The sequence below is a fragment of the Dendrobium catenatum genome, unplaced genomic scaffold (genome assembly GCF_001605985.2).
Source record: "Dendrobium catenatum unplaced genomic scaffold, ASM160598v2 fragScaff_scaffold_1172, whole genome shotgun sequence".
In the NCBI taxonomy this organism is placed as follows: Eukaryota; Viridiplantae; Streptophyta; class Magnoliopsida; order Asparagales; family Orchidaceae; genus Dendrobium; species Dendrobium catenatum.
In genome coordinates this window covers 866,458-894,276 of record NW_021319634.1, presented here as the reverse complement: position 1 = coordinate 894,276, position 27,819 = coordinate 866,458, and the positions used below count along the sequence as shown (strand labels likewise).

Below are 27,819 nucleotides of genomic sequence, written 5' to 3'. Positions count from 1 at the left end.
GTGAAATGAATTTGTATTAATTATGAATTAAAATTAATAAACAAATCTTCTAAAATTTAAAAATATAATTTTTTTTATTTATATATAAATTTTATTTATTTTTTAAGTATACATTTGTATTACTATATCATTTAAATAATTTTAATATTTGTTAAGTCATTCGATTCAATCCCAATTAAACAATTAAATTTAGAATCTCTCCATATTCTATCATGAGTTTGATTTTCCCAGCCTTGATCATAAGACCTATAACTTGCGACATTAAAATGACAAAAATCATTTCAAGACCCAATATTGAGGGGGAATCCGGTCCTACTCTTCAGCTGCAAGTAATCAAAAGTTCCTTATAATTCAATTTTACATCTAAAAATTACTTTAAGAAGCAATAAAAAATCATCTCAAAAAAAGCCTAAAATACAAAACAGCCAGTAGCCACCCACCCTTTATAATTCAGCTTTAATAAATAGCAGGCATTCCTAGAATATTGTGAAGGCAGCCCCTTCAATTATCCCAAGAATATCATGAATTTATATTAAGAGGCTTTTGAAGGCTCGTCGTTGGGCAAATCATCTTCGTCATGGTAGATATTCTCTGCCATCTGCCATATCTGAAGGATGTTATCTTCAGCAACGCTGGCAATGACCCAATCCTCACAAGGGTTCCAGGAGAAATCAGAGATCTTGCTAGTGTGTCCGCCATGGATAAAAAGCAACTCTGGTGGGCCATCTTCTGCATCCTCAGGTGTTTGTTCTTCGTCAATCCTATGGATAAGAGAATGTAAATGCAAGTATTATATTATTAATGATACAAAATTACAAATAAATGTAACTGGGTAATTTAAAATACTATGATAATCTTTTATTGCAACTATTTAATTATCCAAAATCTATTTTGTAAATCCAATGAACCCATTCAATCCGGAATATACATATGAGATGAGGTGTATGGGTCTGCTTCTTGTCTTTGGCTGACCTCATGGAGTTGGCAAATGTGCATTGAATGGGCTAAAATAATTTGAAGATGGTCCCGCAGCATATGGATATACTTCTCATGCTATTAAAGATCCACCCGCATAAAAGTTCGATGGCATGAGATGACCTCCAGAGCCTATGTACATAGAATGCACTCAATGCCTGAAAGTTGTCAGCGTGTACATCAGTGGCAGTAATTCTCCTGAGAGAATCTAAAATTGATCTCCTTGACCCCTTAGTATCGGTTTGGTGTCTATATGGCCGCTCAGCAGGGGAGGACTAATGCTCATGTGTATCAAATACACTACAATCAATATACAATGATCTGTCAACCTTGCCTGCTAACTCAACAATATCATCTATCGCTTTATTGCATCAAGCTTGCATTCTACCCATGACCACCTGCAAATGGGTGGACGATATCCCGACTACGATACATAGTAGTTTGTCTGAAATAAAAATTATAATTAGTGTGAATTACAAATCTCATAATATAAGCATTACTTATAGCAAGTTAACGCATCACCAATCTTTCCCCGGGTGATCTCGAATGTAATTTTTTATTAATAAATATATTGAATTATTATTTATATGTCATCCTTAACTATTTAATCCAGCTAACATATGATCCCAAACTCACACTCTCGATTGCGCGTCGATCACGTCTCTCCTAGGTGGGTTGAGTGCGCCAAATGAATCGTCGCCATCACGCAAGTGCTGGATCCAAGTTTGTGAGGAGTGCGCCAAAAGCCTGGGTGAATTCCCCTAGGCTCACGCGACATGCAGATTACGCCAACTGAATTGGCATTTTCTTTTAGCAAAAAATTTAGCCAACTTTGCTCCTTTTTAAATAAACATGTGTGAAAATGAAGCTTTTAATCTGAGCCTAATATAGAACAAAATTATCAATGAATAACCTACAAGCACTTCAAATAAGATAAAAAATGCTTCTTTTTTTTTAGTTCAATCGCTGGCCTCTGCCCCAAGCTATACCCTCGCTTATTAAAGGCAATAAGAAATGCAAGGAAGATCTCTTTATATAAAGTAAACATTAAGCTCAAGAAGAGAAATAGAAGATCTCTTTTTATTAAGAGAGTTAAGTCTTTTTTTTCCTACTCGACCTTGAAGGCAAAGTCAGTGTGAAGGGGTGGATAATGTACAAAATTACAAATAAATGTAACTGGGTAATTTAAACTACTATGATAATCTTTTATTGCAACTATATAATTATCCAAAATCTATTTTGCAAACCCAATGAACCCATTCAATTTGAAATATACATATGAGATGAGGTGTATGGGTCTGCTTCTTGTCTCTTGCTGACCTCGTGGAGTTGGCAAATGTGCGTTGAATGGGCTAAAATAATTTGAAGAAGGTCCCGCAGCATATGGATATACTTCTCATGCTATTAAAGATCCACCCGCATAAAAGTTCGATGGCATGAGATGATCTTCAGAGCCTATGTACAAAGAATGCACTCGATGCCTGAAAGTTGTTAGCGCGTACATCAGTGGCAGTAATTCTCCTGAGAGAATCTAAAATTGATCTCCTTGACCCCTTAGTATCGGTCCGGTGTCTGTATGGCCGCTCAGCAGGGGAGGACTAATGCTCATGTCTATCAAATACACTACAATCAATATACAATGATCTGGCAACCTTTCCTGCTAACTCGACAACATCATCTATCCCTTTATTACATCGAGCTCGCATTCTTCTCGTGACCACCTGCAAATGGGTGGACGATATCCCGACTACGATACAAAGTAGTTTGTTTAAGAAAAAAATTATAATTAGTGTGAATTACAAATCTCATAATATAAGTATTACTTATAGCAAGTTAACGCACCACCAATCTTTGAATGTAATTTTTATTAATAAATAAATTGAATTATTATTTCTATGACATCCTTAACTATTTAATCCAGCTAACAAATGAGCCCAGACTCACGCTCTCGATTGCACGTCGATCATGTCTCGCCTAGGTGGGTTGAGTGCGCCAAACGAATCGTTGCGATCACGCAAGTGCTGGATCCAAGTTTGTGAGGAGTGTGCCAAAAGCCTTGGTCAACATGCGGACTACGCCAACTGAATTGGCGTTTTCTTTTAGCAAAAATTTTTGACAAATTTGCTCCTTTTTAAATAAAAATGTGTGAAAATGAAGCTTTTAATCTGACCCTAATATAGAACAAAATTATCAGTGACTAACCTACATGCACTTCAAAGAAGATAAAAAATGCATTTTTTTTTGTTATGTCGCTTGCCTCTATCCCATGCTATGCCCTCGCCTATTAAAAGCAATAAGAAATGCAAGGAAGATCTCTTTTTATTAAATAAACATTAAGCTCAAGATATAGAAATAGAAGATCTCTTTTAATTAAGAGAGTTCAGTCTTTTTTTTCCTACTCGACCTTGAAGGCAAAATCAGTGTGAAGGGGTGGATAATGTACAAAATTACAAATAAATGTAACTGAGTAATTTAAACTACTATGATAATCTTTTATTGCAACTATTTAATTATCCAAAATCAATTTTGGTTCAACTTTAATGTTTCAATTTACCACTACTAAATAATACCTATATTGGAGGATTGAGAATGTCACATCATTTAAAATTCCTCTTAAAGCACTAGTCTCTATTTGATAACTTTCTTTATTAAATTTGAGGTATACATCAACAATTATTTCACTATATTGTGTGACTACACTTTGCCCTACAATTACCTTGTTCAAAAAAAAAAAAGAAACCTTTTTTTCTAGTTCACAATGTGTCTCTTTTTAACTTAGTAGTAATGGTCTCAATAAATGAATTAATTCAAACCCAACTCGAAAAACCAAAGTTCGAGTTGTCCCGATTACAATTCAAATAGAGTTCAAGTCTAAAATTTTAACCCGACTAAATTTTTGGTCTAGATTCAGGTTAACCCAAAATTGATTCAAAATCAATCTGATTTTAGGTTAAATGGGTCATGTTAAGTTAAACAAGTCGAATTCTAAGTAAAATAGGTTGTACTGATATAAAAAAAATGCATGATCCATATGATGAGTCGAACAAGTTGGGTTCAGAATAGTTAGGTTTGGATCAGATATTTTGACCCATGCAATGTATGAGTTGAGTTTGTGTTAAGCATATTCGGATCGGGCCAGATCTGAACTCGCACCATCAACCCAAAATGATAACCTACACAAAGCCAAGTGGAAGGGATAACATGTAATGATTATAAAACCGAGCCCAAATAGTCGATAAGACACCTTTTGCTCGTGATAATATTTAGGTAAAATTGTACTTAGATCCTACTCCCAACAGTATTTTTTTTGAGAATCTTCGATGGAAATTGTCTCTTGCAATGTGATCATTGACAAACAAAAAAGCAAAAGAGAGGGCTAGAGGATAGTAACCTAATGGATAAAGTTCTTTATAGAAAGGTACCAATAGGGTTCAACAACAGAAAATGATGCGCAGGCTGAGAATTATTGAAGGGGAATGAGATAGATATGCTTAATAAACAGAAGCCGATGCAGAATGGGCAGATAACAGATACAAGAATAAAATGGCCACAGGTCTTCTGATCAGTCCACCCCATGCTTTTCTGCTGGTCGAGGCTTGGAAATTATACAGAAGACATTAGTAAAACTTCACATCAATTGATGATCACCAAACTAAATGCTATTTGAATATTTTTGTATGGCACTGGATAAGGAAACCTTTGTAATTCATTCTAATATAGGACCATTGTGGGATGGACAAAAAAAAAACTCAGCACGCAGCTTTGAAACATATACCTGCTTAGATCCCACACCATAAGCCTCCTACCCAGGCAACAAGATGCAAGTATCGTCTCATTCTTGGGACTCCAGCCAACTTGGAAAACCTCCTCTCTATCAGGTAAAGAAGTTTGGAAAAGTTAAGCACATGCAGGATGACCCTTTGTTAAAGAGGAGTAAATGATGCTTACTTGTGACAGTCAAAAGTATGTAGGGCGGTGCTAATTTTGCGAAGGTCAAAAAGCTTAACAGTTTTATCAGTTGAACCTGTCGCTACAACCCATTCATTGAATGGATTGAATGCCAGGCAATTAACCTGCACAAAAAGGATCACAAATCATGAGCAGAACATCTTCATCCAATAATATAGCAGATTTAAAAGACGATGACAACAACAAGTCTTTATCCCATTATATGGGATCGCTTACACAAATCTTTTTTCTTCACTGTGCCCTATTAAGGATCAAATTCTCATTTAAATCTAATAGAAAAAATATCATTTTTTAATAATTTCTAAACAAGTCTTTTTATTTCTGTCTTTATCTTTCTTAATATAAGCTATATCTAAGATATCTACTCTCCTAAAAGAGCATCAGAATGCTGATGTTTTAAGCGACCAAACTATCTAAGACGACTCTCTAATCTTATCTGTCACTATAGCTACTCCAACATTCTCATATATATACTTGTTTCATATTCTATCTCTATGAAAAAAAACTAAAATAGCAACAACAATATATGAAATTTTTATAGTGGTAAAAAAAGTGCTGGGCAAAATCATTTTAATCTCAATAGAGATCAACAAAAGCAATACTAAACACTAGGCTGATGCCTCACAATAAAAGTTTGAAATAGTAAGCATTAAAATTAAAAAACAAGAATTAGATACTTAACAGCATATACTAAAGTGATATATAGGATGATATGAAAGATTTGGAAATCAGAAAAAGAATAATTTGATCTTGAAAGAAAGAGCACCTCTCCTAACAAATAAGTAAAGATGGTATCAAATTACCCACAATCCATGATCTTTCTTTCTCAAAATGGCATTCATATATTTGAGTTATCAGAAAGTCTCCTTTTTTTTTGGAGCCTCAAGAAAATACAACATCAAAACTTCCTTAAGTTCCAGTTCACTGCAGCATCTAGGAGCGCCAGTAGAGTATTGTTCAACAACAATACCCACTAGGTGCTTCCTTAGCTAAGTCAAACTTCACTTGGAGCTTTCTTTGACGAGTTCATAGAGAAGGGATAGCTAAAAAGCAATTTTCAGTGTAAGAAATATAAAGACAGCAAATTGTCTAATTCTAGCAAGCCAGTGTCAAATGTACAGATTGCATTTTATGAGATTCAAATTGAGGTTGAGAATCGTTTCTTTAGGTAAATGTTGGTATATTTGATGCAGGTTTAGTTATGGAAGACAAAGAACTGTTGGATCGATGTTATCAGCTGAATTTAAGCCATTATTCCTATATTATTGTGTTCAATTGAGGCCATAAATATGTATGATTAAGTATTATCACTGTAAATATTTGTATTTAAGAAGCAAACGTAGGTTCCTCATTAGGTCAAATCTGACCACTGTAGTTACTAAAACTTAACTTCATATCATGCCAACTATTCTAAATACAATGATAAGAACCCTCTGAATGAGACCAAGGAGCCCGATTAATATGTTCAGTCATCTCATCTACAGTAGTGCTCGTCCTCCAACAATGTGACCTTGTTGCCTTCAACGGCTGATCTCACAACCTTGTCTCCCTCAGGCAACACTATTCCTCAACAGCACTAGAACCCTGTCAATCTCATCGACCTCAACTTGCTCAATAGAGCAATCATTTCACCTATAACACCCAATCTTGTTCTCCTCATCTCCACCTATAAGGATCAATCTCTTCTAAGCCACACATGTTATCTTTGAAAGATTCCTCCAACAAGCGATCTCAACACCTCCAGCGCTTGATACCTCCAATGATCCACCCACCCATGCCTCATTTCACTTGTCACCATTAGCATGCCATCCACATCCTAAAATCGAGCTCTGGTCTTGCAGGGTTGATCTCTTGAGAATCTGGTCTGATTTAGGGAATTGTCGTGTGGCACCATTCTTTTTTAAGATTATTTCTCAACAATCATCTCTTGGGATTCTCTCTCGCTCCATGAAATTTTTAAAGGGCATCTATCAACCATATCAAATAACAATTTATATATTTTTTAGTGCTCGTCTTATAAAAAAACTATTATAATTGAAATTTTCAATTTCCACCATCTCTTATGGTAAAAGAATTGTGGGTACGCATTGATGCTAGTAATCATGCCTAGGGGTGTAAATGAGCTTAGCCGGCTCGAACTTGACTCGATAACAATCTCGCGAGCCGAGCTTATCGAGCCTCGAGCTCGAGTTCAAGCATGGCAGGGTTCGACTCATGAGCTTGCAAGCTGGCTCACAATAATTATTAGAAATTAAAAATAATAATATCGTTTACAATTTAAAAAAATAATATAATAAGCAAAGTTGGAACTTCCAAGAAGACATCATCAGTATTAGGTTGCAGTAGGTTGCACCACTATAGCTTTTTCTTAAAATATTAATATTAAAATTTCAGCCACCTTCCCAAGAAAAAAAGAAACGCATCACTTTAATTACTCACAGCAAAGCCTACTTATTCTTCACTGAAAAAGGAAAAGTTGCTTAAGAGAAAGTGAGCTGCTAGCAATGCAACTCTTCTTTTTCAACGGTGACCTTCACTTGTTTTTCATTTTTTTGCTTTTGCAGTAACCTCTCAAGTTGGCTTGCAAGCCCGCCTATACTGTCACAAACTGAGCTCGAGCACGCCTCCTAAGCTCGACTCAAGTTCGAGCCGGCAGTTTGGCTGATGAGTCGAGCTCGAGTTTCGCATGACTCAAGATCAACTCGACTCGACCTGCTTACACCCATAATCCTGCCCCTATTGAGTTTCCAATATTGGCTCAGTAGCAAATCAAAGATACATGAGTTATGGTATGTTTCTTAGGATCTATATTAATTAGGCGATTGTTCTTAATCAAAGGCATATAAGATAGCTAAAGATATGCAAACATATTTACAAAATGTTTATAATCAAGACAACGTAGCCATGTGTTTCTAATAAGAATATGAGACTGCTAGTTACACCCAAAGTGATCTCTCCATCCAAAGATTATTTCTCTAGATTTCAAAATTTATGAACTGAATTTATTAACATGATCCATGCTAAAGTAACTATTGAATCTCTCTCTCTCTCTCTCATGTTTAAGACATTCAAAAACAAAACAAAACAAATCAACTCTTCATGAAACTTCAGAGTCAAGTTAAAGCTTCTCATTCCAATTTGATGAGTTGTGACCCTTCTTTAGATGTGTGCTTTAAATAATCACTTTGCGAGGAGCAATGCTTTAATGATACAAGCCACCTTTTAGTAACAAAAAAGGACAATAATGCAGTAACTTATACAGCAACTTATGCAGCTAATAAAAAAGGCAAAGAGAGAAATATGCAACAAGTAAATGCTTTAACTACATAAACTATGGATATATTACATCCAACCATGCAAAGAAATTGCAGAACTATCATAAGATGCATGGGAAATTACTGTAAGAAATCTGGGTACATCATTTAAGAATGTTGTACTTATCCCCAAAGAATCAAATGCAAAACAAATGGTTGTTGCTAATCAAAGGAGTTAGTTTAATAGTTAAGGATAAATTAACTCTTACTTCTAAGATGATGAAATGGTTCAATGGATGATTATTAAAGCCCTATTAGCTTTAAAGCTACAAGGTTAGAGTTTCAGCACCTTCATCTTGACTTGTGGATTCTAATGCATCCAATTATATAATTAGTTCCTTGTATCTTCTTTGCATTATTCGACCACATCATTGCTTATCTTCTATTAAAATTACGAATGATAGCACCTATTAATGCTATTGGAGACCCTAATTCCTCCATGAAAGATAACCTTGAATCTCCTAGGCTTTCTGCTAATCTAACTTCAATAAAAATTTTAACTGATAATAACCATTATGCTCAAATTTCTCACAAGGATTGCATTGTGAAGGATCAGATGATGGGAATGATACTCACGAAGGGGTTTAAAGTTGGATGATTGTTTCCCTAGTGTCCTACTATTCTTAAAGTTGTCCTTTTGTCTTGTACTACTATAAGTCAAAAAATATGAACTATCCACAAATATTTAGGTCATCTTAAATATATTAATTTATCTCATTTAATAAACTTTACTTGGTTGGATAATAAAAATCAATTATCTTCTCATTTTATTTTGATTACTCAACCAAAAAAATCATGAAAAGCAAGTCTTAATTTTCCATCACATAATTGTCACACTAAAATCTAATTTGAGCTGATTTATAATAATATATGGGATTACTCCAACTATATCGCAGTCAAATTATAAGAGATTTATGACAGTCATTGACGATCACAACAAATATATGAGTTTATTTTCTTCACTATAAATCTAAAACTTCATGTCTTTCAAAAAAGTGTATCCAAAGTTGAAATTCAATGCTCCTTCAACGTCAAACTGCTAAGATCCACTTATGAAGGTGAATATGTCACTTGATTTTCATGATTTTCTTCAAAAATGGGAATTATTTCCCAACAGTCATGTCCCAGTATATCTCAACTAAATGGTGTTTTGAATATAAGAATTTCCATTTATTAGATTTTGTTTTAATTTTGTTGTTTTAATCTTCTTTTCCCTCTAGATTCTGAGTTAATTAATTAATAGATTGACTTCTCGTGTCTTAATGTTTAAATTTCCTTACTATCGTCTCTTTCATATACATTTCAACTACCCTGATATGCATACTTTTGATTGTGTTTATTTTATTTATCTATCGTCCCAAGAACTTCATAAACTCAACGCTCAATCAATTAAATATGCATTTATGGGTTATAGCATTTCTCACAAATGTTATGCTTGTTATATGATCCATTATCTATTAGATTTTGCATTTCTTGTTATCTTTTTAACATAATTATTTTTCCCACAAATGTTCAACCTCGATCAGAAATATATGTTCTTTCTAATTTTGATAAACTAAATCCTTGCAACAAATGATTTAGACTTGGATAAATGCATAAAACAGAATATCCACTATACCAATTCCAAATCCAACTCGCCATTTAAACATGTGCAAATTGATCTACCATCTAAGCTCACCAGCTAGAACTCAGTCACTGTAAGACAATATTTCATAATGACTTGTCCTCTATATTGTTATGGATTCTGTACTATGCATTCGTTTGTATTATTAAGATATTATTATACATAATAGTTGGTAGGAAGCTATACTTGAAGAGCTTAGCACCCTTCAGAATAAATCATGAATGGGATAGTATTCATGTTAAAGTCAATGACTACAAATGGGTTTGCTAGATCAAGCTTCACTCCAATGATACTCCGAATCATATAAGTCATATTTTATTGGCCTTGATAACAAAATAAGAATGTGAAGTTGAGTATAAAGAAACTTTTGCTCCGATGGCTACAATAACTACAATATGATTGGTTCTCCATTGCTAATTTACAAGAATAAGCACTCCATCAAATGGACGTTAGAATTTTCTTTCTTTATGGTGATTTAAAAGAGGAGATTTACTTTTCTTCCACCTAGCATTTCCTTTTCTTCTTTGGATGTAAAGTAAACTAAAGTGTTCTCTATATGGATTGAAAGCCTACTCGCCACTTGGGTATAATTTGATAAATTCCAATCAACCTTAACTTGTTTCTCCAATAAAAAAAAGCTAATATGACTCTTTTTTATTTCTTTGCAAGACATCTAATGTACTGCTCTTCTGTTTATTTGTGTTAGTGGCAAAAATATCACCAGGACAAATTTAGCTCTAAACATCTATTTTCAAATCGTCAAGACACATTTAACATGAAGCATCTTAGTGCTCTTATTAAATTTGAAAGTTCACACTAATTCCTCCGGTGTTATCTTGAATTGGTAGGACTTCAAAATACTTTTCATGTGGATACTCCATAAAAAGTAAAAATAAAGTATCATAGTGTGGAGGATGATCTTCCTCCAATCCTATTGAATTTCAATCATTGGTAAGTTAAACTATTTGTCATTTACTAGACCTGATATTTCCTTTGTTGTTTACTTGGTAAGTCAATTGTGGGCTCCGAAAATTCGGGCCCAGCTTCCGTCCGCTTTGCTTTTCTTTCTTCGGGGGGGTGTTTTAACGAATTTAGTTCTGGGGTAAATTTTGGGAAGGCATATGGGTTTGAAGATAAGACACTACCCAGAGATTCCGCCCTCATTTTGCGAGGATTATATAATCTGAGTTCTGGTTTCCTATAGGCGCAATCCCCTATAGTTAATTACCCCTCCCAATAACGAGAGAGAACTTTTGATTAAGGTCAGTCGTCAATCAGATACGTAAATATATGTGTTATCTGGCATATAATAGCAGCATTGGGATTAGGAAATTTGGGAATTAGGTTTGAAGTTGGGAATTTGAAAAGTTTGACATGGGAATTTGAAAAGTTTGACACCTTGCACTTAAAGCGGATGGTGGGGGAATGGATGATGGACCCGATCAAGATCTCATGGTTCTGTCATCCCGGACCATCGTGGTCCCTGATCTACTTAGTCAGAGGAGGTAGTCTACCCAACCTGACAGAAGGATCCTTGTCGGCAGCCATGGGTTACTTTGTCCAAGGGTATCTTGTAGACCTGGGGTGGGTGTTTGTCTAAGGAGACAATTTTGAATCCACCTTAGCTAACAGGGCTTTATGTCCTATTGATTATATCCTATTGATTCATATCTCAATGATTTGATGTCACTAAGGAGCATATTGGTTCTGGCCAAGACCAGTATTTTGTGGTGCCATTTGGCGGCAAAACCATCCGGTTCGGAGGGCCCCGGGCCATAATCGTTTATCCTGTCGTGTCATTTGGAGCAAAATCGCCGGTCAGAGGACATGTACCATGTCCTTATTGGTAGGAAATTATTTGAGAACTGATCCTGGTGATATTTTCGACCTGACATTAGCTCTTTGTGAGTTGGGATTATTTTCAATATGTCCACCTCGGCAAACTATTGCGGAGGGTGGATCGATTTTGCTTTAAGCGTTCAAATGGTTGAATTTTTTATTTTAAATATTTTGAATTTAGGATTTTTTGGAATTTAAATTTTTTGGTATTTTGGTGGCATTTGAAAGTATTTATAAACACCTCCGGTTGAGATTTACATTCAACACAACCATTATTGGGGTGTTTTTGGTTCATTTCCATTTGTTAATTGAACCTCGTTGACTCTATCGAGCTGTCGACAGAGGATCGGGTTTCATAGACTTTATATCTTCACTAGTGAATTCATATTGTTATAGGCCTTGAAGGTCTAATATGAATGTATTAAGACAAATATACCGATCGCCGCAACCGTATATTTGTTTGATTGTTCGAACCCTTTCGACTCTTATTGATCCGTATAGAATGATCGGGTTCGAACTTGAATTCACTTATTGACCCGCGCATCATCCCTAGACGTCATGTGTGTACTTATAACACATTCGCTGGGGCCCATGCAGGTGTTTGGGGGCAATTTATAATTATTTGTTGAACCTTATCAGCTCATATTTACTTACTTAGGAGGATTGTGTTCAAATTTATTGACCCTCCCAACATCCCAAGACGTCACATATGTTCTTACAACACCCTCGTCAGGGCCCTTGTGGGTGAATGATTTTATCGATGAATCTTTCTTATAAAAGGCCTTGAAGGCTTAATATGAATGTATAAAATAAATATCCTGGTCGACCTTATGACCGCATATTTATTTAATTGTTCGAACCGTATCGAGAAGGATCGGGTTCGTACTTAGATTCATCATTTAGCTCGCACAGCATCCTTAAATGTCACGTGTGTACCAATAATACGCTCGTCGGGGCCCATGTGAGTTTATTATATGTCCACTTATGTGTACTTATGTGTACATATGTGCATGCAAGTTATAGTGCATGTGCGGGGGTATTTTGGACATTTGACAATTTTTCTACGATAACTTGTAGAGGTTTGTAGTCATATGTATCTGTTATGAATCATCTGCTTCTACTGGTAGAGGCTCAATATAGTTTTCGCTGCCTCATTACAAGTTGTATAAGTATCTCAGTGCTTATTGTAGGCTCCTTGTATCCTTCTTGTATATGGCATATTACATGTATAGCGGAACTTCTACTGTCGCTTGTAGGAACTTGCATTCATTTTGTATTATCCGCCTCTACTTGCAAAAGACTGATGTACTTACTTGATGATGAGTGGTGATTAGTTGCATGATGTTATTGCGTTCATTCTCAGCCTTTCCTATGTGTGTTGATTGGAGAATTATTGCATTCTAATATATGCATTTCAATATATGTGGGGATTGTTGCAGTCGTTTGTATATCAGTCATCATTGGCTCTAGAATACCATAATATTCATTGTTTGTCAATGATCATCACCTGCAAATATATTATTGAACTTACAAGGAATTTCTTGAATTCATCCTCGGCCTTTTTGCAATTATTACAAATCATCAAATTACATAGAATCTCATCATCATTTACAAATGATTTACACTTGTAAAAGTTCGGCATGTTAACTTGCAAGCTCATTTTTGTTTGGAGACTTCTTCATTATAAATTCTTCGTAATCTCGTAATGTTGCTCGTAATCACGTTGCCACATAAATTAGAATTTCTGTTGATTGTTGTTCGGGAATGAGTCATGTCTAACATTACAAATCAATTATCATAACCTCAAAAGATCTCTATATCATGGCTTTGTAGTCAAGTCAAATCTCTCACAACCTTCTTGCTTTTTACTTGCAAGCTTTGATGCACTTGATTGTATACCAAGGTCAACTACATAGTGGCACATTTAGCGTACATCTTTTGTGTATGTTGTATGCACTCCTTGAGTTGTATTTGCTTTCATGAGGTTCATTTGAATGCAATCCTTTTAAGCAAATTATGTTGAAGTCCAAGTCCTCCATGGTCAAGTTACAAGCATTCTATGTCATATGAAAATGACTTAGATTGTGCATGATAGATTTGCGTAATGACATGTGCCACCCAATTGAAATAATAATTCCTTAGTGTTCACTGAAAAGAAACCTTGTACCACTGAGTATAAGCATGTCATTGTATTTTCCATCCGATCATTACTTGCATGAAATTTGAATGACTCGAATCTTTCTTAATTAACAATTTCATCCAAATTAAAATGATAATCCTTTAACATTCCATTGGAGTTTTATGTTATCATCAAGTTAGACTCATGTTCATTTCTCATTTGGATTTGAGTCCAAGTCCTTCGTAGTTAAATTGAAAGTCTTTGCTTGTGTTCAAATTGTTCAAATCTTGTCCACTTAATATTCATATCAAGTTCAAGTCCTTTGTCGTTCAAATCAAACTTTGAGTCCTTTGTGGTCTTTTGAGTTCACATCATGTTCGAGTTAAAATCCAATTCGTTGTCATTTGTTACAAGTCCAAGTTCATATTCAATTTCATTTTACTTAGGTTCAAGTATTTTTAAAAATCATTGTGTCCAAATGCAAGTCCAAATATAGTCTCGTGTTCATTCAAAATTTCGACAACCTCCTAGCGTCTCCCCAGTTTAGGGGAAACTACGAGAAATTGCGCCTTCCCACCACGCTAAGAAAAGCGTGTATGGTAGGTGTCCTCAGACACCGCGGCCGTATTTTCTTCGTCCCCCACTACGCTAAGAAAAGTGTGTATGGTTCTTCTACATGTACCTGTTTGAAAAGAGTTATTTCCCCCAAGCGGGTACTTATGGGTATCCTCACTTCATCGTACGCATCTCACCGGGTTCCCATCCCACCACGCTAAGAAAAATGTGTATAGGAGATTTTTCGGTGCGCCACGAACGCCGAAGAAGGGATTTTAGGTGATCACCCGATTCGTCGAGAGCACCGCAACGAACTTCCTCCCACCACGCTAAGAAAAGCATGTATAGGTGGTCGTTTTGTCGTGTTGCAAGCGTCGAAGGCGAGTTCTCTGAGTTTTAGGGTTTAGAAGGGGAGGGTACAAAAATCAAGACAAAACCTTTCCTTCTTCGCTTTTTTTTCTTTTTTTTTTTTTGAAATATTTTTTTTGAATGATAATAATAACGATATCATTATTGTTATTATTAGCATATATACTAGTGATAATATTATTAACAATAATATTATCATTAATAGTAACGTTAATAATAACAAGAATAATTATAACCACAATAATAATATCGGCTTGGAGGCTGGAGAAAGAGCAAGGTAGGGAGAAAGCTTCTCTCTCTCTCTCTCTCTCTCTCTCTCTCTCTCTCTCTCTCTGTGTGGACCAGAGGATTAGGGGAAGGGCTAGGGGGTTCGGCTAGATGAGGCGATTGAGGTTGGGAGGTCGGAATCGAGCAGGTCGTCAGACAAGCAAAGGCAACGAGTTCAATGAATGAAGCGTCGGTTTGCACAGAGAGGGAAGGCTTCGACTGAGTGTTGTCGTCGGTCTGGGCTCGCAAAGCAAGGAAGAGGACTTCGGTTAACTACAAGTAACTGGGGTCAGTCGAGTGGAAGTCGTATGGGTTAAGGTCGAAGAGCTCACGGCTTGATGAGTTTAGGAAGATGAATGGAGTTCAGTTGGACTAGATGGAGGAAGAGGCGGAATGGAAGAAGAGCAGGTCAGGATTTGATCAGAGGAAGAGCTTGGCACTATGGAGGCTTGCGGGATTTAGGAAGCAATGGGAATTTTGTGTATATGGAAGAGCCTTGCTTGCGTGGGAAAGAGGTGACCCGAAGGCTTCATTTGATTGGCTTTTAACAACGAGAAGTGTATAGTCAAGGCAGAGCACGCGGAGACAGGATGTTTTTTTAGCGCTGTTTGCAGGGATCTGAGCGGGATTTCGGCAGGACATCGGCATGGGCATGTACATGTAATCATTTTTTCTTTTTTTTTATTTTCTTTTGTTGTATTATGCTGCAGAGGTCAACATCAATTTATGCAAACTTCCCATCATTTACATTTATTTATCATTCATCAACTCATTTGATACTTTAGTTGGACGCTTACTCTTGAAATCATTTTTTAAATTAATTCTTCTCTTCATCTTGTGAATTATAGTGATGTTGATTGGGTCAAGTTTCTTGATATTCAATGGTCTATCATAAGTTAGTACATTCTTCTTAGTGATTCATTGATTTTATGTACAAAGAAGTAGCAACCACGTGTGCCTCAATTATTTGTTAAGTCTAATACCGTGTAATGTCCGGCGCCTACCCTAATATTATCTGGCTTTTGGACTTTTATTTGAGATTTTTCTCAAAATATTATCACTCCTCTCCATACAAACAATATAAGTGGCAAGACACAAAAACATCATCAATTCCTTGCAGGCAATTTCAAGCTTCTTGTAACCTAGGATATGCTGTTAGATTCAAGAGAGAGAAGCTCCCGTTAGATTCTAGAGAGAGAAAGTTCCCGTTTGAAAATTCTTCAAACATCCTCATTCCCGATTTTTCCTCCTTGGATTCGGGAGGAAGGACATGGTGGCGGACTGCCGCCGGCCATCAATGGCTTCGACTGGGAAAGCATCAACTGCAGGCGGAGTGGTTATGCAAAATAAATCAGATCAAGGGCGACTGGGTACTGGATATGATCATGATGCGGAAGAGGTTCGTAGACGGAGATTGAAAGGTGAGTTAATCATTTCTGAAAATGTTGGTTTTCATTCTGAGAAGGCTAAGAATGTTGAAGGCAAAGGCAAAAATGTTCCTTTGATTGCTGGTAGCAAGACTCCACGGATATTGAAATCGAATGGATTCTCTCCATATAGATATTTTGATCCTGAAGAGTCATCTTCTGGAATGAAAATTTTTGTGAATATATTTTCAAATTCAAATGCAATCCCTGTTTATGATAGCGAGATAAATGCGAATTCGTCGGATCTAATTGACAAAAATATTCATAATAATATTAAGATGATGAAAGATCCTTTGGAGAATGTTTTGGGGAGTAGTGCGGGTGTTGGTTTCCCGGTGACTGAGAAAATGGCTGAAAACAGTGAAGAAGGTAGTAAGTTGAGTAATCCGTGGAGTAAAAAACCTTATATCAAGTTGAATTTCAGTAGAGAGGATGTGGTGTTATCTGAGGATGGGAAAGCTGTCAAGTTGGTTGAATCTGCATAACTTTTGAATGCTAAGAAATTAGAGCATTCACTGGTTGCTAAGGTTTTTGGCAAGGAAGTTCCTTCTCATGTAGTTGTTTGGGAGTTGAGAAGACAATGGGCTCTCTTTGGACAATTCCACTTTACAACCTTAGGAATGCGTTGGTATTTATGTTCTTTCAAGACATTGGAGGCAATGGAAGGAGTGATATCAGGTGGGCCTTGGTTTGTAAATGGCCACATTGTGGGAATGGAAAGATGGGCAATTGATTTTTCTCCTAGCTTAATGAAAGGATTAACTTCTCCCATATGGATTAGAATGCCACAATTACCTCTTCAATGTTGGGATGAAAATAATGTGGCTATGATTGCTTCTATGATAGGTGTTCCCTTGATGTTGGATGGGAACATGTTTCAATGGGGAAGGAGGGAATTTGCTAGGGTTTGTGTTCGTGTGGAGCTAGACAAACCACTTCCCCTAGGTGTTTGGGTGGAAGGATTGGGTGGGAGATTCTTTCAAAAGGTTGAGTATGAGAGAATCTCATCTTTTTGTTACGAGTGTGGCTTGATAGGGCATGATAAAAGCAAGTGTAATAAGGTAAAAGTGGTGGAGAATAAAACTGTGGATACTTCTGGTACTCAAAGCCAAGGTAATTTACATAAAACACATGAGAAGGAGATGAAAGATAGTTATGGTCCATGGGTCCATGTAAACTATAGAAGAAATATAAGGTTCAACAAGGAAGTGTCCAAGCTGAAACCAATTCAGAAAAAAGTTGAAATGAAGTATCAATGCAAAATGGATAATGGTCGTGCTGAAGAAATTCAATTGATCAAAAGACAAGGAAGCTTTTGGGATTAATGAAGGATTGCATCGCTCTGCTGCCAATCAATTACTAGAAGAAGGGGAAATCATATCGGATGGAAATAATTGTAATGCTATATCTGCATTACAGGATGAAAGTGTCAACCCAGCTGGAAAGATGGATGAAGAAATTTTGAATGCCAAGGTATTAAAATCTGCTAATACCTATACTCCTATATATGTGGCCAACATGTTGCAAGCTTTAAGTGATAATGTGGAACCAAAGCTATGTTCTGAGAAGGATAATAAAAATTCTGTGAAGGATAGTAAAAGTGACATTCAAAATATAATTTTGGTGGAAAGATGATGCTGGAAAATGAAAGCTTGGGAATGAATGAAAAGAAGGAAATAGGAGGTAACACTGAAGGAAACAAAGTCAAACTAGCCAAGGAGCTGAAATCTCTCGGGCCAATCAAACTACTACCTCGGGGCAGATCTGTGGATGGAAATGGCAGATTAAAAGTTGGGGGCTCACCCCCATTGGTTGATCAATGAATTCCATTACTTTTTGGAATTGTAGAGGGGCCAATAAGAAGGAAGCCTCTCTCTATTTGAAAGATTTTGTAAAGGATTATGAAGTGTTTTTTTGTTGGTCTGACCGAGACCAAAATCTCTGTTTTGGACAAATTATCATTTAATAAAATGTTTGGAGTGGATTGGGATTTCCATATTTTTCCTTCAGCTGGCATGTCAGGTGGAATCATGGTAATGTGGAGATCGGACATTGCTTCTTTTTCTGTTTTAAAAACTTCTGAACAATGTGTAGTTGGTGATTGGAAGTATTTAACAAAGGAACCTGGATGATTTCCACGGTTTATGGTAGTAAGGAAGTAGTGAAAAGGAAGGAATTATGGGATTGCCTTCATGAAGCATCTCATAGGAAGGTTCCATCGGTGATTGGAGGAGACTTTAACTGTATCCTGGGCCAAGAGGATAAAAAAGGTGGAAGGAAGTATATTTTCTATCAAGGCTCAAAAGATATGATAAATTTCATGAATCTCAATGATTTTCATGAAATTGGAGTGATTGGTCCAAGACATACTTGGTGTAATAACAAAAGTGGAGGAGCAAGAATTTTAGAGAGACTGGATAGATGTCTGTTGAACTCATACGCTTTGGAAAAAATTCAAATGTCGGTTGAAAGGCATATTGCTAGAATAGCATCTGACCATTGCCCGGTTATCCTTAAAATATTTTAGCCGGTTGAGAAGAAAAAGAAGATTTTAAAGTTTGAAGATGTATGGGTGTCCTTTCATGCTTCTTCATGTATTATTTCAAGAGTTTGGAGAAAATCCTTTATGGGAGATGAAATGCAAATTTTAAATAGTAAATGCAAAAGAACTTTGAAGGAGTTATTCTTTTGGAGCAAAGCAAAGATGAAAGATTTCATAATTCTTAAAGATGAGTAGAAAAAAGATATTCTGAAAATACAAGAAGAGGAGGCGGTAGAAGGTGGGTTAAGTGAAGAAAGGCAAAAAACATTGAGAAGAAAGGTGGGAGAGCTTAATGTTCATCTTGCTAGATTAAATACATGGTGGGGGCAAAGAGCCAAGGTAAAGTAAATAGAATAAGGAGATTCTAAATTCCAAATACTTTCATGCATTTGCAAATGCAAGGAGAAATAGCAATCGGATCAACCATGTTAAAGGAGCTAATAGGGTCTTGGTGGATGACCCGAAGGAGATTGAAGACATTTTTCTAAAATTCTTCAAAGCAAAATGGAGTAGGGAATGTTCCCTACTGAATTGGCCGGCTGCTGCTAGTGTGTTGGATGATGAAGATAGAATATCACTGAATGCAAATTTTACCACTCAAAAATTCTGAATGTAATCAAGAATTTGGGTGAGAATGTAGCACCAGGTTATGATGGTATAACCTATTCTTTCTTCAAGTTTTATTGGAGTATAGTGGGAGATGATGTATGCAAGGCAATAAATAAATTCCTTTCTTCGGGTAAGCTCTATGAAGAATGGAAAGAGACATTGGTTGTTCTGATTCCAAAGGTCAAAAATCCGGTGTCTCCTTCAGGATATAGACCTATAAGCCTTTGCAACTCCATTTACAAAATTGCAGCTAAAGTACTATTGGATAGGATGCTTTTGGTAACATTCTTCTCTTCTCGGATGCAAAATTGAGGAACATCAATGTATTGAAGAGGTTGATTCATAACTATTGCATTTGGACCGGTCAGAAGGTAAATCTCCAAAAATCCTCTATTCTAATGGGGAAGAACATTGGGAGAAGAAGGAAGAAACGGATTGCTAAAATACTCAACATGAAAGTGGTTGATGAAATGGAGTATTTGGGTATTAAAATAGCTTTAAGAAGATTGAGAAAAACAGATTTTCAAAATCTATTGGATAAAGCTTCTAAAAAGCTCAATGTTTGGGGAAATAGATTTATCTCATTGGCGGGAAGAATAACATTGTTAAAAAATGTTTTTCTTACTCTTCCTTTATTTGCTTCTTCTCACTCCTTAGTTCCTTTGAACATTTTAAAAGAGTTTGACAAGGCATGTAGGAATTATTTGTGGAATAAACATGATGTGTCACATGAATTTCATTATGTGGCATGGGATACTTTATGTAAACCAAAAGAGTATGGAGGCTAGGGTTTTTTTTCAGCTGTCTCTAGAGTGTGTTCTCTTAGAGCTAGATTTGCTTGGAACCTACTTGATAATCCAAACTCTTTGCTCAATAGGAATATCAGGGATAAGTAAGGTACTTGCTGGTGGATGAATGAGGGGAGGAAATGTTCTTCAAATACATGGAAGATTTTGATGGATGGATGGAGTTCTCTTAAGGGGATCTTAAGATGGAGCATAGCCAATGGATCACTGATTGATATTCAGAAGGATGTATGGATACTTGATAAGAGTCTTGATAGATGGCCAACATTTGTAACCAATTGGGAAGAAGATAATGTAAATCTCAACTCTATTATAGTTAATAGAGCTTGGGATGTACCAAAGCTGTCCCATTTTTTTGGGGAAGAACTCATAAACCTGATCACTAAAGTGGATATTCTACAGAACTTGGAGGAAGACAGGTTGGATCTTAAATTCAAGCTATCTGGCAAATCAGTTTCAGGTCTATCCTATGCAGCCCGGTTTTCTGATATGATGCAAGCAGAGATGTATCATTGGTTTTTCAAACTGAAGCTCAATCCAAGAGTTGAAGTGTTTGTATGAAGATTATGTATGAATGCAATTCCAACTTCAGATTTTCTGTTTTCTAGAAGACTGGCTGGTTCAAATCTTTGCCCAAGAGGTTGTATAGAGGTGGAGAATATTGACCATTGCACAGCAACTTGTCCGAAATTGCTACAGGCTATTAGACCACTGAATTCTTGGGGATTTCCTGTTCCTTGCTTCAGAACTTTCTCGGAGTGCTTGAACAAACTAAAGGAAATAGCGGTAAAAGATATTTTCTTGCCTAGAATGTACTTTATTTTGCTTTTTCATTCATGGTTGAATAGAAATAAAGCAAAAAATGGAGATGTGGAAGGAAGTAATGTCACTATTGCCTCTAGAGTCATAAGTTTTATGGCTTCTTCTCATAAGGGCAATATCATATTGGGCAACTAGGGTACTAATCAGTCTTCTCGACTGTTCAATCTTTGGTACCCTCCACCCAATTGGTTGAAAATAAATATTGATGGATCATTATGCAAGTCTAGCAAAGCTGGAATTGGAGGAGTTATAAGAGATTGCAAAGGCAGGTTTTTGATGGCTTTTGGATGTGGATATGTTCATTGGGACAATGCACAGGTTGAGCTATTGGCTTTTAAATCCTTGAGAAATTTTATTCAAAATTGGATGCTTGAGGCTAATGGTATCATTATAGAGGGTGATAACTTAAATGTTATCAAATTTCTCCATAAGTTGTACAGCACACCGGAGAAGAGGAGGAAAGATCCAATAAATGAAGACCTTCTTTTCATGAAGAATTTCAGCAATGTTACTTTTAATTTTGTGAATAGACATTGTAATAAGTTAGCTAATTATTGTGCTAACTTAGCATGTGAGTACAACTTTTGGGATGTAATTAGTGATAATAATATTCCTCCTTCATTTGTTCTTTTATTGAAGGAGGAATGTGATAGATTGCTTTGATGTAATAGTTTCTTTCTAGGTATCTCAATGCAATTTAGCATTTCTTCTCAAAAAAAAAATTTTTTTGAAGCTTCTTGAACAACCACCATCAATTTGAGAGCGAAATGTGGGAGTTTATCAATTAGATATGTGCTATAATTTATATAATATTGTTTTGTGATTAAGGCTAAAGAATCTATGTAACTAAGTAGTATTAAAATTTAGCATTTGAATCATACCAACTATTTTAGACATAATGATGACAACTCGCCATATGAGGGCAAGTAGTCCAACTGACAAGTGTGTGTGCGTGCACACAAGTAGATAGATTATTATCCTTTAAGGTGAAAGTCACTTTTCTGTAAAATTTTATTTTAACTTTTTTTTAATCATTCTACATCAATTGGAAAATTGTAACTATTCATAGCGATTTACAAAATGAAAAATGGAAGGATGCAAAATTATATCAATTTTCAAGATGATTTAATCATTCATAAACAATATAAATGTAAGACCCCAATAAATGATCAATATAGTGAGATAAATATAGTAATTTTAGAGATCAGTACTCAAACCATATGAAATTTTTTGTCATCTACAACCACTGGAACAACTTCAAGGGTTTTGATTTCAAAAAATCATAAGAGCAGTATGTATCTTTGGTGATGAACATTACTAGTTGTTAATTTTTCATCAAATTTATAAATGATCAAATCATCATAAGAAAGTGATATTATAATTAGATTGTAGACTCTTCAATACATTTAAGTTAAAATTTGAAGGTGATAGCATCAATAATAACTAATCGAATGGAGATAAATATTTTTCATAGAAATAGATGGTAGTTTATATATATACACTAGCAAACAAATACTGTAAAAACTAGCATGATGCTAAATTTTCTAAAAAATTCTGAAATTTTAAAGACGATCGTTTATCAAGCTCATAAAAGCAACACCCAAAGAGATGATCTAGATAATGATAAATGATTAATTTATTTCATAGAGTACTCAAATGAAATGAAAATTTTTAAGAGTGCATAAAAATACATCTGGAATAATTTTAATGGATTTTATTTAAAAAAAAATTAGTGGGGGCACTTTAGTTATGATTATGGTCCACCTATTTCTTCAAACTTGATCAATGACAAAATCTTAATCTTACATTTGCTGGTAGTACCGTGTAAGACTAATTGTGTGGAAAATAAATTTATATAGACTAGTGAGCAAAGAAATAAAAAATTGAACAACAGTAAAAGTCGAAAACGAAATTGGCTTGCATAATTAATATTGTTCAAATGGCATGGATTTTGTCCAAAGTTGAATGACATGTTTGAGGGTTGTCAAAGAAGTGATGATCTTTATAAAATAAACTAAAACTTTAGATGCCTTTACTGTATCCCGTGCATTCAACCCTCTAAGCATTTCAATGGTTCAAATCATCATATCAAAGACTTAAAAAGTAGTCAATTTTCCACATGTTTAAAAAATAGCAAAGGGAGTAAGTTCATTGTGTAAGATCAACCAACCTGTAATTGCACTGTCAATTTTCACACTGAAACACGGTCATTAGAGCAATAACAATAATTGATATTTAAGGACAAAAAAAAAATATTCAGCTATGAACATCGGTGTAATCAAGGTTCATACTAACTGATTAGTAGACTCACCTCTCCTTGATGAGCAATCACAGAATGAGTTGGCTTATTAGCAGTTGGGGAACGCAAATCCCATATAAGCAAATGTTGATCATCACCAACAGAGCCGAACAAGTACTCGTGTCTCAAATGCCAAGCAACATCTTCAACAACGCCATCATGGACCTGCTTTTATCAAAAAACGAACTTTTAGCAATACTATTGATGTTATTTTGCAAACTTCCAGTTAGTTTGCATATAACTGAATTTGAGTTCTTGATGCTAAATAATTCTTATAATAATCAACAAAATAGCATCCATATAGCATTTTAATTTCATTTATTGGCAATATTATCCATACAAATACTCTAGGATTCTTGATTAGGATTGCTTGTACCAAACATTAAAGTAGTACAAATTTCATGAATCCTCATGCTGAAAGGGATCAACGGCATATCACATGAAAATGGATTTAACAAGTTCATGAATAATTCAAGTACCAAAGGAAAAACATGAAAACTAGAATCCAAAAACTTAGGATTATATTAGTTGCTAAAATGTAGAAAGCTTTAAATTGTGCAATTGAATATTGAGGCATTTTTTGTTCATGGGTCAGTCGTAAACTACAAGGAGTTTTCAGGCGTAAGCCTCACATTTGAAAAATTGTCAACAACAACAACAACATCAAGCCTTCATCCCACTACGTGGGGTCGGCTACATGAATCCTTTTTCTCCATTGTGTCCTATTAAAAGTCAAATTCTCGTTTAAATCTAATAAAGAAAGGTCATTCCTAATATTTTCTAACCAAGTCTTTTTAGGTCTACCCCTACCTTTCTTAACATAAGTCAAATCTAATACCTCTACTCTCCTAACCGGGTCATCACAAGGCCTCTGTTTTATGTGACCAAACCATCTAAGACGACTGTCTATTACTACTAAAATTACACTCCATATATTTCGTTTTAGATCTACTCAAGCGAAAATCTTTAGACTCTAAGGTTGACCTCCATAATTCAAGTTTACCTTCAACTCCCTCTCTAGTCTTATCAACAAGAAGAATATCATCAGCAAAAAGCATACACCAAGGTACATCCTCTTGCAAATGTCTAGTGAGAACATCCATGACTAAAGCAAAAAGATATGGGCTTAAGGCTGATCCTTGATGTAACCCAACCGAAATAGTAAAATACTTGGTCAATCCACCTTGTGTTTGAACACAAGTAATAGCTCCTGCATACATATCTTTAATGATTTGAATATAAGCATTATTGACTCCTTTCTTTTCAAGAACTCTCCATAGCACTTCTCTTGGAACTTTATCATATGCTTTTTCTAAATCAATAAATATCATATGTAGATCCTCCTTATTTTCTCTATATTTCTCCATCAAACCTCTTAATAAATGTATGGCTTCCATAGTCGACCTACCCGGCATGAATCCAAATTGATTTTGAGAAACATCAGTATCTTGCTGCAACCTATGCTCCATAACTCGCTCCCATAGTTTTAAAGTATGACACATTAACTTAATACCTATATAATTCGTATAATCTTGTGCATCACCTTTATTCTTAAAAATATGAATTAACACACTCATTCTCCACTCATCTGGCATCTTTTTAGTCTTCAAAATAGTATTAAAAAGTTTAGTAAGCCAAGAAATTCTTTCATCTCCTAAGCATTTCCACACCTCTATTGGAATATCATCAGGTCCAACAGCTTTTCCACCCTTCATTTTCTTTAAAGCCTCTCTAACTTCAGTTTTACTAATACGCCGATAAAAACATAAATCTTTATTTTCATTTAGGGTGCTAAGATCACTATAGTCAATCTTATTTTCACAATCTTCATTAAAAAGTTTAGCAAAATATCTCATCCACCTTTATTGAATATCATCTTCTAAAAAAGTATTTTTTGATCTTCATCCTTAATACACTTCACTTGAACTAAATTCTTACTACTCCTATCTCTTTGTTTGGCTAACTTATACATATATCTTTCTCCCTCTTTAATATCTAATCTATTATATAAATCACTAAAAGCTAATGTCTTTGCATGGCATATTGCTTTCTTAGTATCCTTACGAGCCACTTTATATATTTCCCAATTATCAAAATTTTTAAAATTAAACTAATTTTTATAACAAAACTTTTTATTTTTAATCTTTTCTTGCACGTTTGGATTTCACCACCAACTATTTTTATTATTATGAGCTTTTCCCTTTGATACTCCAAGAACATTTTTTGCAATATTCTTAATATCACTAGCCACTTTTTCCCACATAGCATTGGCATCCTCATGCACAAACAAAATCTTAAAATCTAAAATCTTAACAATGTCGTTGCCAGGTCCCAAGTCCTGGATGAGAAAAGTGGAGGGTTGTGTTAGATAGTCGACAGCCAACATAAAACTTATCGAACAATAATGATATGAATCCTTTTAAAAAATTGTGTTAATGCTAGGGCGTCCCCTGGAAGCGACGCGCTGTATGGCCTGAATACAGTGACAAGTGTGCAAGGGCTGCTGCACCGGCGCCCGGGTGCAGTGTTAAATAGGAAAGGGTTCCCACATCAAGGACGGATGTGAGCAAAGAAGCTAATCCATGAAACTAAAATTAGGATAGGAACTTGGATTATAGGTTCCCTTACAGGAAAATTAATTGAATTAATATATATTATGATTCATAGGAAGTTAAATATTTTGTGCATTCAGGAAACTAAATGGGTTGGAGAGAAGGCTAAGGAAATTGATAGTTTAGGATTTAAACTTTGATATTCGGGTAGGAGTCATACTAGAAATGGTGTATGCGTTATTATAGATAAGAGTTTAAAGGATAATATTATAAAAATTAATATGATTGGAGATAGAATTATAGCTGTAAAGATTGTTGTTGAAAAATTGTGTAAAGTGAAAATAAAAGTTAGATTTTTTTTTTAGCATCATAACCAAATAATATATTAAAAAGACGACATATTTGTATTCTACTATACTATGAAGTAATAAATTGGCATAAATACGAAACTAAAATTTAAAAAGATGTAAAATGGCAAGTGATAAATTATGTGAAATAAAATTGATGTGCAAACATGAACATGGCAAAGCATCATAACATAAAAATTCAGTAAAGTAACATGTAACATCAAATTCAACTCGACGTTCCTTCATTCCTAGTTCCATACTCATCACAATAACAATAGTATGACAACAACTCATTACTACTAAAAATACACTCCATGCATTCGGTTTTAAATCTACTCAAATGAAAACCTTTAGAATCTAAAGTTGACCTCCATAATTCAATTTTTTCTTCAACTCCCTCTCTAGTCTTATCAACAAGAAGAACATTATCAGCACAAAGCATATAGCAAGGTACATCCTCTTGCAAATGTCTAGTAAGAGCATGCATGACTAAAGCAAAAAGACATGGGCTAAAAGCTAATCTTTAATGTAATCCAAAGAAAATTAGAAAATACCTTATCAAACCACCTTGTGTTTAAACACAAGTAACAGCTGCTCCATACAAATCCTTGATGACTTGAATATAAGCATTATTAACTCCTTTATCTAGAATACTCTAAAAGTACTTCTATTGGAACTTTATCATATGCTTTCTCTAAATCAATAAATATCATATGTAGATCCTCCTTATTCTATTTATACTTTTCCATCAAACCTCTCAATAAATATATAGCTTCCATAGTAACCTACGTAGCATGAATCCAAATTGATTTTGAGAAACATTAGGATCACGTCGTAACATATGCTCAATTATTCTCTTGCATTAAATTTTAACATATGACACATCAACTTAATTTCTCTATAATTCGCAAACTCTTGTGCATCACCTTTATTATTTAAAAAAGAAACTAACACACTCATTCTCCACTCATCTGGCATTTTTTAGTTTTCAAAATAATATTAAAAAGTTTAGTAAGCCAAGAAATAACTTCATCTCCTAATCATTTCCACACCTCTATTGGAATATCATCAAGTCCAACTATTTTTCCCCACTTCATTTTCTTTAAATTCTCTCTAACTTTGATTTTACTAATACGACGATAACAAGAAAAATCCCTATTTTTATTTAGGATGCCGATGACACTAAATTCAATTGTAAGATATTAAAAAAGAGAAAAAAACCCGCACCTGTAGGAGATAATTTATAGGATTTCATTTGATGGTGGAGTATTTCACCTCATTGAGATATGATTGAAAAGCCATGGTATTTGGTGGTGATGGTGGTGGTTGTGGTGGTGGTTGGGGAGGGGGGTGGAGAAGGCCTAAAGTGGTCATGTTCTAGACG

General features: G+C 35.1%; 1 protein-coding gene across 2 annotated transcripts in view; it reads right to left on the bottom strand.

Moving 5' to 3' along the window:
• Positions 1-294: 294 nt before the first annotated feature.
• LOC110097169 (histone-binding protein MSI1) overlaps positions 295-27,819 on the bottom strand; it is a 45,171-nt gene continuing 17,646 nt past the window's right edge. Inside the window, exons 3-6 of one of the 2 annotated variants that reach the window (XM_028698883.1) lie at positions 23,549-23,704; positions 4,924-5,048; positions 4,751-4,846; positions 295-761 (exon numbers count right to left, since the gene is read on the bottom strand). In XM_028698883.1, coding sequence (XP_028554716.1) covers positions 533-761; positions 4,751-4,846; positions 4,924-5,048; positions 23,549-23,704 — 606 coding nt within the window. In that variant the 3' untranslated portion in view covers positions 295-532. The remainder of the gene's footprint in view (positions 762-4,750; positions 4,847-4,923; positions 5,049-23,548; positions 23,705-27,819) is intronic. The other variant, XM_020823419.2, reaches the window with a different exon arrangement.